Source organism: Spodoptera frugiperda, chromosome 20 (assembly GCF_023101765.2).
Source record: "Spodoptera frugiperda isolate SF20-4 chromosome 20, AGI-APGP_CSIRO_Sfru_2.0, whole genome shotgun sequence".
Classification (NCBI taxonomy): Eukaryota; Metazoa; Arthropoda; class Insecta; order Lepidoptera; family Noctuidae; genus Spodoptera; species Spodoptera frugiperda.
The window spans coordinates 1,510,281-1,524,949 of NC_064231.1; the positions used below are offsets into that span (position 1 = coordinate 1,510,281).

Sequence of the window (14,669 nt, forward strand, 5' to 3'; positions counted from 1 at the left end):
CCACAATGCGGTTTGCTTCAAGCTTCCTTGTGTGAACTGCTAGAGTGGAATTATTTGCCAGAGTCTGTGTTTTCTGAAGTGTCTTCAGAGCCCGAGTGAATCGGTTGCTTATAGGCAGTCGTTCATATGTATCGTAGCCGCATCATCGTTTACTACCAGGTAAGATAGTAACCAAACGTTGACCCATCAAGTATAAAAAGCATTTTTTTTTCTAAATTTCATTCGTTATAATATATTATTAATTATCATCAACAACTTAAATTTATATACCTAAATATTGAATTGTATGTTTATGAAATGCGAGATATAAATTCCAAGCTACGGACTACCTTCAAAAACAAGTTTCGACAAACAAAAACTGAATGAGAATTATTTTATCACATCCTGTAATAATAATTTCAGAGCTTTCAGTTTTTCATAGGTATTAATTTCAGTGATGTTGTTTGGTATCCCGATATAAAATGCCTGAACTGATTTCCAAAAATAGGTACTCTGAAAATAAATATTGAATATTTTTCACGGTAGGTATTTAGTTTACGATATTGTTCATTGTTCTGTTTACAAAAACATGCAATAAACCTAGTTAGATTCTCGATTTCGGTATAGAACTACTAGCTTCTGCCAGCGGCTTCGTCCGCGTTCCTGTGGGATAAAAAGTATCCTATCACCCAAATCAGCTCATACCTAGTCTGTATACCAAATTTCATCAAAATCCGTTCAATAATTTCAGCGTGATTGACGGACAAACATCCAAACAAACAAACTTTCATGTTTATAATATTAATGTGATAATTAGCTCTTTATCTAATTTCACTTTAACAGTAACTAACATAGATGTTATGTAGTTACTGCGTTATTTGGATTTAACCAAGTTGATAAAATTTGTTTTATGATCATTTGTTACGTTTATTTATGCAACAAATTATGTAAAAAAGATTTCTTATATACTCGTATATTCTTGTTTCTTTATTGACACTAGCACACTGCCCTACGGTACATATACATATACCTATATATTTGTATGTTACTACATACGCTGTGGGTCACGGTAATAAGGGATTTGGTTGGCAATATGCAGGCTAAGGGATTCCGTACTGTTACCTACATGTTGTTGTCACTGGAACACAAAATGGGAAAACAAATGGTGATGGGATTATTCTATGTAGTCCCGTTTTTTGTTTTGGGTTGTGGACAAAAAATAAGGTGGAAATTCAACAGTGCATACATGAATAACGAGTATTCAACGTCTTGTGGCTGACGTAATAATATCTTTTTAACGTTGCTCCACTATATTATTATCTCCTGCGCCGTGGGTGCGTTTACAAACATACAAGTTCACATGCACATGACACCCAGACTCGAAACAACAATTTATGGATCTAATATTATAGCGTGTATCTTAAATAGTGGCATCCTTAAGAGTTTGATAAAACAAGTAGCAAACAAAAGTATGTTAAATATCAAGTACTTCAGTCATAAGGTTCTGGAAAAATCTGTATGATACCGAAATGATTATTTAATTCTATAGATACAGGTGAAATCGCAAGGCAGCGTATGTTAAGATAAATGTATTCGTTTAAACGTTAATTGAAACATTATTATTTTAATAGACTAATAATTAATTAAAAATATCTACGTTATAATTTTAACAGATTAATCTGTAATGAATGTCTGCGAAAACCTTATTTTAATTACTTTCGTTGATAGTTGAGATAACTAAGATTTTTCTTGAAACATTTTGATATTAAAATCATGTTATAGACTCGATAAAATTAAATACTTATTTTACTTAAATAGCTAGAAGGTTCCGAAGCTAATTGAACTTTAAAAGTCAATTTATTCAATGTGGAAAACTTTAAATGGCGTATTCGTGTCGCAGGTAGTGTCATATTTCAATGAGAAAGTGCTGCGCCTTGCTCCGTCCCGTTTTCCCGGGACTTCGGAAATAGGACACTATGTTTTCACGGGACGGTTTCATTTAGGTGACATTAGAGACTTGTTTCATCTCTCGGTGCTTTAATATGCACGAAATATTATCGCCCTGACTGTTTTTTTTTTTTATAAAAGCCTTTGTTATGTGTTCGTATTAAATGCCAGTGGGATAAATGGTAGTCTATTTTTTGTAATGCAAAGAAATCTTTTACTTTAAATTATTTCGTTAGTTGTATTTACATTTTGTTAGTTTTGCGAACTCAAATTAATAAATCTTTAACAATTTATAAACGTACATACTATGCCAGTCGCACAGCAATTTACTAAACCACAAAATTAAACCTAAAACCAATTACAAAACCAAACTAACCAATGAATAAAATAACATTATTATACAAAATTTAACAAACTATTTCACAAACCAACGTAAACAAACCGCTTTGTTATTCAAGCTTTATTTTTAATCCCAACTAACTCGACTTTTTAATCCCGGGACCGGGATTTAAGTTGCACTGTAGCACAACACTATTCCAGCATTTAGTGCTGTTAGCTGTAGTTGTGTGCAACTATCGAGAGCTGGTAATCATGAGGTCTTTTGTGCAGTAAGAGCTTTTAGACTTGCACGGTGCTAAAGTCGCGTATCGAGTTTCTAGTGAACTATAAAATGGAGAATTTTATTTCAAAGAGCCAGTTTAAAAGAGTGTTATTTACTGATGGCAATATGTTTTCGTTCATAATAATATTACTTTATTTTTTTTTTCTAGATGCTAGTAAATATCTTTGTAACCTAGCGACGAAAGCCTCAAACACGTGTTTATTATCTTAAGAGTAGCAAGTAATGTGTGCAATTAGTTACGGAAATATTTTTAACTTTACATCAGTATTTTTTTTAATATTTGATGGGTCGACGTTTTGTCACTAACTCGCCTTGTGGTAAGCGGTAATGTGGCAAACGATGGAGCACGTCTTCATACCCATTAGAAACTAATTCTTCACTAAGAACCGATACAGTCCTTCACATTCAAAATGATACTGTAATGACATACAAATAGAATTATTATTACAACGACAACAATTACTATTACATACACATAAAATAAATACATTTCACAAGTAATGCACGTCCAGTTTGCCACGTTGGCTGGTTGCCACGTGAACGTACTCCAAGACGTAATAGAAAAGTTTCGTGAACATCAAGTTTCGGCCAAAAGTAATTTGATCTCATTTTAAATGCGACATTTCTTATTCTATTGCGATATATTTCTCGGACTATCATTGAATATGTTTAAGGAATGATAAGTATGCGATATTTAAGCACTTAGATCGTTTATGTCCTTTTGTTATGAGTACAGGAATTATATAATACTTAGTTGTGTATCTGTAGCTGTTGCTGGGGTGCGGTGCCAGAAGACCTCCCCGTGGTGCACCCTGGGTACGGGTGATAGTCTCCCTAACGGGGGTGATAGGGTTGGAGTGGCTATTGCCCGTAGCTAACTTCTGGACGGGGCGGGCGAACCCAGGATGGGTTCTGGAGGCGGCGGGCTTTGTGTTGGCACGAGGCCTGTGCTTCCGTGGGGACGTTTTTCCGCGCGTCTCTCTGAGTTTAGCAGAGAACGTGGCGGAGAAACAAGGGCGGTGCTCGTTGTGCACTCACCCTGCCAACGAGTAGCATCGGGACACAAGTAGTGCCTCGACTGCAGCCGTCGAAGTCGTAATCCGGGAAGAGTTCATGGTTGCATGACTTGGAACGGGACGACGGTCTTGGCTTGGTCGCCCGGACCGCGAGGAAGATAACCTCTATAAAAAATTCCTCCAATACCAAGTTCTGGTGCGCGGCGAGGGTATGCATGGCTGAGGAGTAGAGTCAGTCGCGAGCGCACCCCCAGCTAGGGGACCGGTGGACCCTCTAGTTGAGTACTAAATGTACACTTACCCAGGTACAGGGGGCACTGCCTGGGCGGACCGTTTATTTCCCCCATACTCGTGGGACTTATATGGAGAAGTCAAAAAATAAAACCTTTTTAAAACCACCATCGAATGAGGAGGAGAGGGCAAGTGAGGTCAGCTCGCTTGCTGTTGCTGGAGAGAGCCGGAGTGGCTCTGTTTCCCTTGGGCCCGTACGGGCCCCAAGTCGGAGGGTGTCGGGCTCTGAGTCCGATACCTCATCCGCATCTGGCGCTTGCTCACTGCGCAGCGTGAGCTCGCAGCGCCCGAAAAGGGGACGTTTAAACGTCCCAGGTTGGAGGAGGGTCGAGGGCCGTCCTCCAACGAGCAGGAGGCCCCAGCCCCTAAGATCCCTACGGCTTCGCGGGGAAGGGGTAAAAGAAAGGGCAGTGAAAGGCTGGTACCCACTACTCAGGCCGAACCAACGGAAGCCGACTCCTCTGAAATGGAGGTGTCTGGTGGCGAGGACTCAGCAGGCCAGAATGTTGGTGTAACTGGCGAGGTTAGCCTTCGCAAGGCGGTTATGGAGGCACTCCGTATGGTGGCTGGACAGAAGTCCCAGAACGCCCGAAACGGAGTGCTGAGACACGCGAAGGCGACTATTATGAAGGCCGCTCGGCAAAACGGGGCGCCTTTAGCAGCAGGGCGGCAGATGACCGCCTTGCAAAAAGAGCTGGGGGAGATGCGGCGGGAAATGGCCCGGTTGACAGCCTCCAATGCGGCTATGGAGGCCGAGCTTCGGTCGGCTAAGGCCGAGCTCGCCGCTGCTCGCGGAGGTCGAGGCCAGCCTTCACAGTCAACGGAGGCTGACATGATCGGCCTAGTGCGGCGGGAAATGGCTGCGTTCCAGCAACGTTTTGACGTGCTGGAGGGCAGGATCCTCCGCCCCCCACTAGCAGCGAGTCAAAGAGCACCAAAAACCTTTGCAGCTGCAGCGGCGACCAATTCTGGTCAGTCAAGCCGCTCTGCTCAAGGCCAACCGCCGGCGAGAGAGCTGGTAGCCTCGCCAGCGCAGGCTCCGGCTGCACCGGCTGCCAAGGCGCCGATAGGTCGTAGGCGCAGGGGCACAGTGAATCAGCCGGCTGTTGCCCCAACCGGAGTAGAGCCTACCCCAGTTTCAGATTCTCCTGTTGATGGCGGCCAATGGCACGTGGTTGGAGAGGCTAGGAGGGCCGCCAAGGAGGGACGAAAGCGCCGCAAAAAGGAACAGCGGCAGCGGCGGCAGCAGCGGCGCAAGGAGAAGCGCGCTGCGGCAATGCTTGTCGCCCCTAAAACCGCGGCGGTAGTGATAACGCTACAGCCGGACGCGGTTAAAAGGGGCGTTACGTACGGCGACGTACTCGCCAAGCTGAAGGCGGCGGTAAATCCTGCGGAGTACGGGGCCCCAGACGGGTTTTCGATGAAAGTCACGGCGACTGGAGCCCGCCTACTGGAGGTCCCCGGTGCGGACAGCGGTCTATCCGCTGACGCTCTTGCCGAAAGGCTCAGGGCGTGTCTCGGGACCGACGAGGCTCGCGTGTCCAGGCCCACCAAGTGCCTAGACTTGCGCATATTGGGCCTGGACGACTCCGTAACGGCGGAGGAGATAGTGGCTGCTGTAGCCAGAACGGGAGGGTGCCCTGCAGACCAGGTGAAGGCAGGCACCATCCGTGCAGACAATTCGGGGCTACGAACGGTTGTTGTGAGCTGCCCCGTCTCAGCGGCTAAGAAAATAAAGGAGAGTCGAAGGCTCCTGGTGGGCTGGGTCTCGGCGCAGGTCAAACTGCTCGAGCCTCGGCCTATGAGGTGTTACCGTTGCCACGTGGGTCACCACGTGAGCGTTAAGTGCACCTCAGAGGTGGACCGCAGTGACTGCTGCTTCCGCTGCGGTCAGCCCGGTCACAGGGCCGGCTCGTGCTCCGCCCCGCTACACTGTCAAGCATGCGCGACAGTTGGTAAGCCGGCCAATCACCGGGCCGGGAGCAGAATCTGCTCCCCTCCTGCCAAAACCAGGGGCAAGGCTAGGCCCTCCGCCACCGCCGTCGTTCCCGCCGCCGCCACTGCAGTAGCAACTGATTCCCCTACTGCTGCTGTCGCCGCGGCCGCTGCCGGCTGTAATGCCGCCGAGGAGGTCGTGATGGATTGTCAATAGTGACTCCATTACGCCTCCTCCAGGCGAACATCAACCACTGCGCTGCCGCTCAGGACCTACTACTCCAGAGCATGGCGCAGTGGTCGATTAATATCGCCGTGGTCTCCGAGCCCTATTTCGTCCCGCCCAGGGATCACTGGGTGGCGGACTTGGATGGCTCGGTGACCATCATCTCGTCGGCCGCCGCCGGTACCCCGACTCTTGAGGGTGCTCAAAGAGGCCGGGGTTGTGTCGCAGCACGGTTCGGAGAGATCGCTGTGGTGGGCGTGTATTTCTCTCCGAACCGAACTCTCGCCGAGTTCCACAACTCCCTCAGGGAGTTGGTTGACGTCGTCGTCGGGTTCCGTTCCCTCCCCGTGATCGTCCTCGGCTCGGCTTGGGGTTCCCGGATCACTGACACGCGGGGTAGGATGGTGGAAGACTGGGCTCTGGAGACAGGCCTAGTCGTCCTGAACCGGGGTTCTGTCCCCACGTGTGTGCGGATGCAGGGTGAATCGGTTGTGGATATTTCGTTCGCGAGCCCCGCTCTGTCACCGCGTATCGTCGACTGGTGTGTCATGGAGGAGGTGGAGACATATTCCGATCACCGGTACATCCGGTTCGATGTTTCCGCTGAGTCCGCGGACCCACCGGTCAGACAGGCCCCATGTGGCCCGCGTTGGGCGCTGAGGCAACTGGACCGGGAGCTATTCCTGGAAGCCGCCATCGTGCAGGCCTGGGTGATACCACCGGACAGGCCTGCCGACATTAACGAGGAGGCACGGTGGCTCCAGGACGCCATGTACAGGATTTGTGACGTGGCGATGCCCCGGGTCCGTCCAGGACAGCGGAAGCGCCAGATGTACTGGTGGTCGCAAGAGCTGGCTGCTCTGCGCAGTGCGTGTGTTGCTGCGCGACGCCAGTACACTAGGCACCGCAGGCTTCGTATCCGTCCACCGGACGCGGAAGCTAGAGAGGCGGAGTTATATGAGGGGTACAAGGCGGCGAAAGACGCCCTAAAAACGGAAATCCGGCGGGCCAAAAACCAGGCCCGCCAGGAGATGCTGGAGACTGTGGACAGAGACCCGTGGGGACGCCCTTACCTAATGGTGCGTGACAAGCTCCGCACACAGGCTCCCCCGCTGACACAGAGTCTCCGGCCAGAGGTAGTAGAGGAGGTGGTCACCACCTTGTTCCCCCAATCACAGAGGGGCTACATCCCTCCGTGCATGACTCCGCTCCCTGCGGTGCCCGATGCGGGCCACAGCGACGACGACGATGACACAGCACCAGAAGTGACCGAGGCAGAGCTGAGAGTGGCGGTGCGCCGGATGGGCGCCAAGAACACCGCCCCGGGACCCGACGGATTGCCTGGCAAGGCGTGGGTCCTGGCTTCGGAGACTCTCAGGCCTCGACTAATTGGTCTCTTCAGCGCATGTTTGGAGAGGGGCCAGTTCCCGCTATCATGGAAGGTGGGTAAACTGGTCCTTGTGAAGAAGCCGGGGCGCCCTGCGGACTCTCCGTCCGCGTACCGGCCCATCGTGCTACTCGACGAGATGGGAAAACTGTTTGAAAGAATAATTTCAAACCGCCTCGTCGCGCACCTGACGGGAACAGGGCCGGACCTCGCGGACGGCCAGTTCGGCTTCCGCAGAGGGCGCTCCACGGTGGACGCCATCATGCGCGTGAGGGACCTTACGACGGGGTCTGCAGTGTCCAGGGGTAAGGTCGTCGTGGCGGTGTCTTTGGACATCGCCAACGCCTTCAACTCTCTGCCCTGGAGCTGCATTTTGGAGGCACTACGGTATCATCGGGTGCCTACCTATCTCCGTCGTATAGTCGAGGCTTATCTGACGGACAGATCCGTCATCTACCCCGGTCACCGAGGTGAGTGGAACCGGCGAGAGATGTCGCGCGGTGTTCCACAGGGATCGGTCCTGGGACCGCTCCTGTGGAACATAGGCTACGACTGGGTGCTGCGCACCGACCTCCCGAGCGGCGTCAGCGTGGTTTGCTACGCTGACGATACGCTAGTACTAGCACACGGGAGGTCGCACCAGGTGGCGGCCGACTTGATGACGAGAGCGGTTGCGATAGTCGTTGCAAGGATCCGGCAGCTGGGACTCGAGGTGGCACTTCATAAGTCCGAGGCCATGTGTTTTTATGGCCGCGGGAATGCGCCACCTCCGGGTGGGTTCCAGATCATGGCAGGAGGGGTTTCCATCGGCATCGAGGTGACGATGAAGTACCTGGGACTCGTCCTCGACAGTCGGTGGAAATTCGAGGAACATTTCCGACGTTTGGCTCCCAAGTTGGAACGAACGGGGGCTGCTCTAAAGCGGCTCCTACCCAACCTCGGGGGACCAAACGCCTCCTGCCGGAGGTTGTACGCGGGGATTGTGCGGTCCATGGCCCTCTATGGGGCCCCGGTGTGGGCACCAAATTTAAGGCGACGACCAGCTCGCGCGCTGGTTTCATCCCAGAGGGTCATGGCCATTCGGATGATCCGTGGGTACCGCACAATCTCCGGGGAGGCGGCTAACCTCCTTGCCGGATTACCGCCGTGGGATCTGGAGGCGAAAGTGCTCGCGGACGTATATAGGTTACGTGCGGAGGCGCATCGCCGGGGCGAAACTCCGCTGCCACGTCAGATCAGTGCGTGGCGGGATGAGCTCCGGCGGGATCTCATGGCGGAATGGAAGCAACGACTGTCGCAACCGAGGGCTGGGCTCGCTGTTATAGCAGCGGTAAGTCCCCTCTTTGAGGAGTGGCTAGAGAGGCGTCACGGCGTCCTCACCTACCGCCTGACGCAGGTGCTTACCGGACACGGAAGTTTCGGTAGGTACCTGTTTCGGATTCGGCGGGAGGAAACGCCCGGGTGTCGGCATTGCGTGGATCACCCGGAGGACACGGTGGAGCATACAGTAGCGGTGTGCCCTGCATGGGCTGAGCACCGCCGTGTCCTCAGGGATGTGATTAGCGACGGTGACCTCTCGCGTCCGGCTTTGGTTCAGGCCATGGTGCGGAGCGAGGGGGAATGGGACGCCGTCTCCTCCTTCTGCGAAGCAGTCATGCTAGCTAAGGAGGAGGCGGAGCGCGTGAGGGAACGATCCTCCTCACGCCCCAGCCGCCGCAGAAGACACTCCGGGCGTCGGGGATCGCGTGACGATCTCCGGCCACCGTAAGTGCGGGTCTGCGGACGGCGAGTAAGGGTAGCTCGCCGCCCGACCACAACCAGACCCGTGCGTACGGCGCGTCGCGTTCCGCGCGCGCCTCAAAGAGCCAGACCACCACAGATGGGGCCTAGTTGGGCTGATGCCTGATCCGGAGCTGCGGACAACGTAAAAGGTTACCGGGGCTCCGGCTCAAAGCAGGAGAAGGAACGGGGTGGTTTTTAGTCAGTAAGAGTCTGACACTCCCTCCCGCCTCACCCAAGGCGGGAGAAGTCATTGGATGATTTTCCCCCTCAAAAAAAAAAAAAAAAAAAAAGCTGTAGCTGTTGCTGTATTTGTAGCTGTTGCTGTATCTGTAGCTGTTGCTGTATCTGTAGCTATTGCTGTTACTGTAGCTGTTGCTGTAACTGTTTCTGTAGCTGTAGCTGTTGCTGTAACTGTTTCTGTAGCTGTAGCTGTTGCTGTAGCTGTTGCTGTAGCTGTTACTGTAGCTGTAACTGTTGCTGTAATTGTTTATGTAGCTGTTGCTGTAACTGTTTCTGTAGCTGTTGCTGTAGCTGTTACTGTAACTGTTGCTGTAGCTGTAGCTGTTGCTGTAGCTGTTGCTGTAGCTGTTGCTGTAGCTGTTACTGTAGCTGTAACTGTTGCTGTAATTGTTTATGTAGCTGTTGCTGTAACTGTAGCTGTAACAGTTGCTCTAGCTGTTGCTATAACTGTTGCTATAACTGTTGCTGTAGCTGTTGCTGTATTTGTAGCTGTTGCTGTATCCGTAGCTGTTGCTGTAACTGTTGCTGTAGCTGTTGCTGTATTTGTAGCTGTTGCTGTATCTGTAGCTGTTGCTGTATCTGTAGCTGTTGCTGTTACTGTAGCTGTTGCTGTAACTGTTTCTGTAGCTGTAGCTGTTGCTGTAACTGTTTCTGTAGCTGTAGCTGTTGCTGTAGCTGTTGCTGTAGCTGTTACTGTAGCTGTAACTGTTGCTGTAATTGTTTATGTAGCTGTTGCTGTAACTGTTTCTGTAGCCGTTGCTGTACCTGTTACTGAAGCTGTACCTGTAGCTGTAGCTGTTGCTGTACCTGTTGCTGTAGCTGTTGCTGTAGCCGTTACTGTAGCTGTAACTGTTGCTGTAATTGTTTATGTAGCTGTTGCTGTAACTGTAGCTGTAACAGTTGCTCTAGCTGTTGCTATAACTGTTGCTATAACTGTTGCTGTAGCTGTTGCTGTATTTGTAGCTGTTGCTGTATCCGTAGCTGTTGCTGTTACTGTAGCTGTTGCTGTAACTGTTTCTGTAGCTGTAGCTGTTGCTGTAGCTGTTGCTGTAGCTGTTACTGTAGCTGTAACTGTTGCTGTAATTGTTTATGTAGCTGTTGCTGTTACTGTTTATGTAGCTGTTGCTGTAACTGTTGCTGTAGCTGTAGCTGTTGCTGTAACTGTTTCTGTAGCTGTAGCTGTTGCTGTAGCTGTTGCTGTAGCTGTTACTGTAGCTGTAACTGTTGCTGTAATTGTTTATGTAGCTGTTGCTGTACTGTTTCTGTAGCTGTTGCTGTAGCTGTTGCTGTAACTGTTGCTGTAGCTGTAGCTGTTGCTGTAGCTGTTGCTGTAGCTGTTGCTGTAGCTGTTACTGTAGCTGTAACTGTTGCTGTAATTGTTTATGTAGCTGTTGCTGTTACTGTTTCTGTAGCTGTTGCTGTAGCTGTTGCTGTAACTGTTGCTGTAACTGTTGCTGTAGCTGTTGCTGTATTTGTAGCTGTTGCTGTATCCGTAGCTGTTGCTGTTACTGTAGCTGTTGCTGTAACTGTTTCTGTAGCTGTAGCTGTTGCTGTAACTGTTTCTGTAGCTGTAGCTGTTGCTGTAGCTGTTGCTGTCGCTGTTGCTGTAGCTGTTACTGTAGCTGTAACTGTTGCTGTAATTGTTTATGTAGCTGTAGCTGTAGCTGTTACTGTAGCTGTTGCTGTAGCTGTTGCTGTAGCTGTTGCTGTAGCTGTTGCTGTACCTGTTGCTGTAGCTGTTGCTGTAGCTGTTACTGTAGCTGTAACTGTTGCTGTAATTGTTTATGTAGCTGTTGCTGTTACTGTTTCTGTAGCTGTTGCTGTAGCTGTTGCTGTAACTGTTGCTGTAACTGTTGCTGTAGCTGTTGCTGTATTTGTAGCTGTTGCTGTATCCGTAGCTGTTGCTGTTACTGTAGCTGTTGCTGTAACTGTTTCTGTAGCTGTAGCTGTTGCTGTAGCTGTTGCTGTAGCTGTTACTGTAGCTGTAACTGTTGCTGTAATTGTTTATGTAGCTGTTGCTGTTACTGTTTATGTAGCTGTTGCTGTAACTGTTGCTGTAGCTGTAGCTGTTGCTGTAGCTGTTACTGTAGCTGTAACTGTTGCTGTAATTGTTTATGTAGCTGTTGCTGTTACTGTTTCTGTAGCTGTTGCTGTAGCTGTTGCTGTAACTGTTGCTGTAGCTGTAACTGTTGCTGTAGCTGTAACTGTTGCTGTAGTTGTTTCTGTAACTGTAGCGGTTACTGTAGCTGTAACTGTAGCTGTAACAGATGCTGTAGCTGTAGCTGTAACAGATGCTGCAGCAGTTGCTGTAGCTGTAGCTGTAACAGATGCTGCAGCAGTTGCTGTAGCTGTAGCTGTAACAGATGCTGTAGCAGTTGCTGTAACTGTAGCTGTAACTGTTGCTGTAGCTGTAGCTTTATCTGTTGCTGTAGCTGTAGCTGTAGCTGTTGCTGTAGCTGTTGCTGTTGCTGATGCTGTAATTGTCGCTGTACTTGTAGCTGTAGCTGTATCATATTCATTGGTATACCTTAGCACTTGTAATAAACGGACTCAGCTAAGCTATGTTTAGCTTCTCTACTATCTACACATCACATATTCGAGCTGTGCATCTTGCTTGCACATCTACTTTACCGTGGCGCATCAACTTAGTACAACTACATAGTCTAATATCAGTGGAAACGGTCACATACTTTCACAGCTTAGCTATTACATCTTCGTAGCATAGTTACATAACACTTCTCAGGTGGAAAACCACCCTTAATTTTATAATCTTCGAGTAATATATGTCTATAATATTTACTCTTAAACACATATGTAGTAATTCTGGTTCCTTACATGGAACAGAGTTTCTTGAAACACAAAGTTGCGGTTCATTAGTTCCTAGAACGTAAGTTTGTTGGTAAGCCGAGGGCTTCACTTGAATACCTACGGAGTCTGGAACATGTAACATTTTCACGGGTTTCCTTGTAAATTCAGCGGATATGTGAGACGAAGATATGGTATAAGTCTTTAAATATTGAAAGAAAAATATGTTTGATTTTTGTTTTTATAAATGACAATCCCTTAATTTTTTATAGTTTTAATCCGTATTTTTACTGAAGTTTTATTTCCCTTAGCTGATTAGAAGAAAATATTAACATATAAAGTCAGTCAATTCTATAAAATATTGTATCAAAAAAGTAAAATTAACACTAACAAATAAGTATTTAAAAGATATTATCCGAAAATCGAACTTTGGAGGCAGACAATAAAAAATATGACTTAATCTTAACGTTTATAAAAGTAATATTTTTTATGTAAAATATTTGAAATATGACAAACGATAGCAGGGTTTTTGATCTTCGTCATAATATATCAACGTCAAAGAGTGTATACAAATACATTAAGTTGTTTCAAAGCATTTTGATAAAGTGAATAGAAATGGCCAGAGAAATTAAAAACGTGATCTGAATACAGTTGTTATTTAAATTATACTACATAGTATACATCAAGAGCCAGTTAAAGTTCACTGTTTTATGCTGCTGGACTATGAGCTCCCTTTACATAAAAGAGTTTAATAGTCAAAGTAACATTTATTTCAGATAGACCAGGAAGGCGCTTTTGAACGTCAAAGCAAACGTATTACCCGATAACGTACGAACACTCATTACATACACAATTATTACTCAATACATACATAATGATTATTACAATATGTAATTACTTTCCCCGTTCACTAATTACTATGTGCTAATCCAAAATGATTACACATGTGAGTGAAACTATCGGCGAGGAATAATAATAGACTGCTTCATTGGTCGAGAGGACGTAAGTGCGACTGCCAGGCAACAACCCGACTCAAGAATCGTCCCCAGTCGGGCAAAGTGCTGCTGAGCGTTTTGCGATTTTTCGCAAAATGTGTCAGTAGTAGCACGGAGCATGGAATGTCTGTATACCTCTATTACAGTAAATGGCAATAGGCTCACCCCACCCCCTATTACATGAGACTTATAACGCAAATGGTGAAAAGTGGGTGTACATTGTACAGTGGCATTACGTGCCGTAATGAGCACCTCTGCCTACCCCTTCAGTGATCAAAAGGCGTGACGTAGTTACTTTCCCCGTTCACTAATTACTATGTGCTAATCCAGAATGATTACACATGTGAGTGAAACTATCGGGGAGGAATAATAGGAGATCGCGCTTTTGTGTTGCTAATCGCAAAGTCAAAGAGGAGGCAGTGAGCCATGAATTAATTGATGCCTCACACTACCGAGTAAAATGGATAATGAGGTGCAGATTATATGTGATATGGTACAATGCATAGGAATGTAGATCCGTGCTATAAATGTGGGAGAGTCACACTTCGGCACGAATGGGCCGGTTCGACCGGAGTGATACCACGGCCTCACAGAAAACCGACGTGAAACAACGCTTGCGATATATTTGCTTGTTTATCGGCTTATATCATAAAAAAACTCACTGATATCAGATGCTTCAAAAAATGAGTTAATATTTACGCTGAACATAATTTTCTCTCATATAGCAACAGTCAAGTGAATAAAGTTAAGTTACTCATTAAATAGTATAAAAAACTAAAACATATTAAGTTCTATTGAAAAGTAGTTGTAACGTTACGTAATGGCGTAAATGTAAGACAATTTATTAATAACATAGAGATAAATAACTTCAAGGCTACTACGACATTGCTACGCCTACTACGAGATCCGACGGTTTCGTAGCATAAACAATCTTATTATTTCTACGCCGTAGTACGCGTCGTAGCGCAAAAGTTACTAACAATTTTACGGATGAGTATAGTGGAAGGTTTCATAAATTCGTGTTTGGTTTTTTAAAGTAAGGATGTATAAATCTATGTATCTACTTTATAAATATTAATATACCTATTCACTTGTATCAGATTACAGGTGGAATAACAAGAGTGTTGGTTTATTTTTGAGAGGGATAAATCATCCAATTGCTTCTCCCGCCTTGGGCGAGGCGTGAGGGAGTGTCACCCCGTTCCTTCTTCTGCTTTTCGAGCTGGAGCTCCAGTAACCCACTAGGCTGGGTTAGATTAGTTTCGCGGATACATTTTAAAATATGTAATATAATACTTTTTAAAAATGCTTCAGATTTTTCTAATAATGAGCAAACATAAGCATTTGTACAAAATATGTCTAGACAATTTGCAGTACCAAGCCTTTTGTGTATGTTCCTAAGAGGATTAGAAAAACATTTTCGTGGAAAACTTGTTGTTGTTAT

General features: G+C 47.2%; 1 protein-coding gene across 1 annotated transcript in view; it reads left to right on the forward strand.

Annotated features, from left to right (window-relative positions):
• Nucleotides 1-4,321: 4,321 nt before the first annotated feature.
• The window catches only part of LOC126911952 (uncharacterized), a 59,467-nt gene continuing 49,119 nt past the window's right edge, over nt 4,322-14,669 (forward strand). Inside the window, exons 1-2 of the mRNA XM_050701427.1 lie at nt 4,322-5,072; nt 11,606-11,805. Of these exons, the coding sequence (XP_050557384.1) occupies nt 4,322-5,072; nt 11,606-11,805 (951 nt within the window). The remainder of the gene's footprint in view (nt 5,073-11,605; nt 11,806-14,669) is intronic.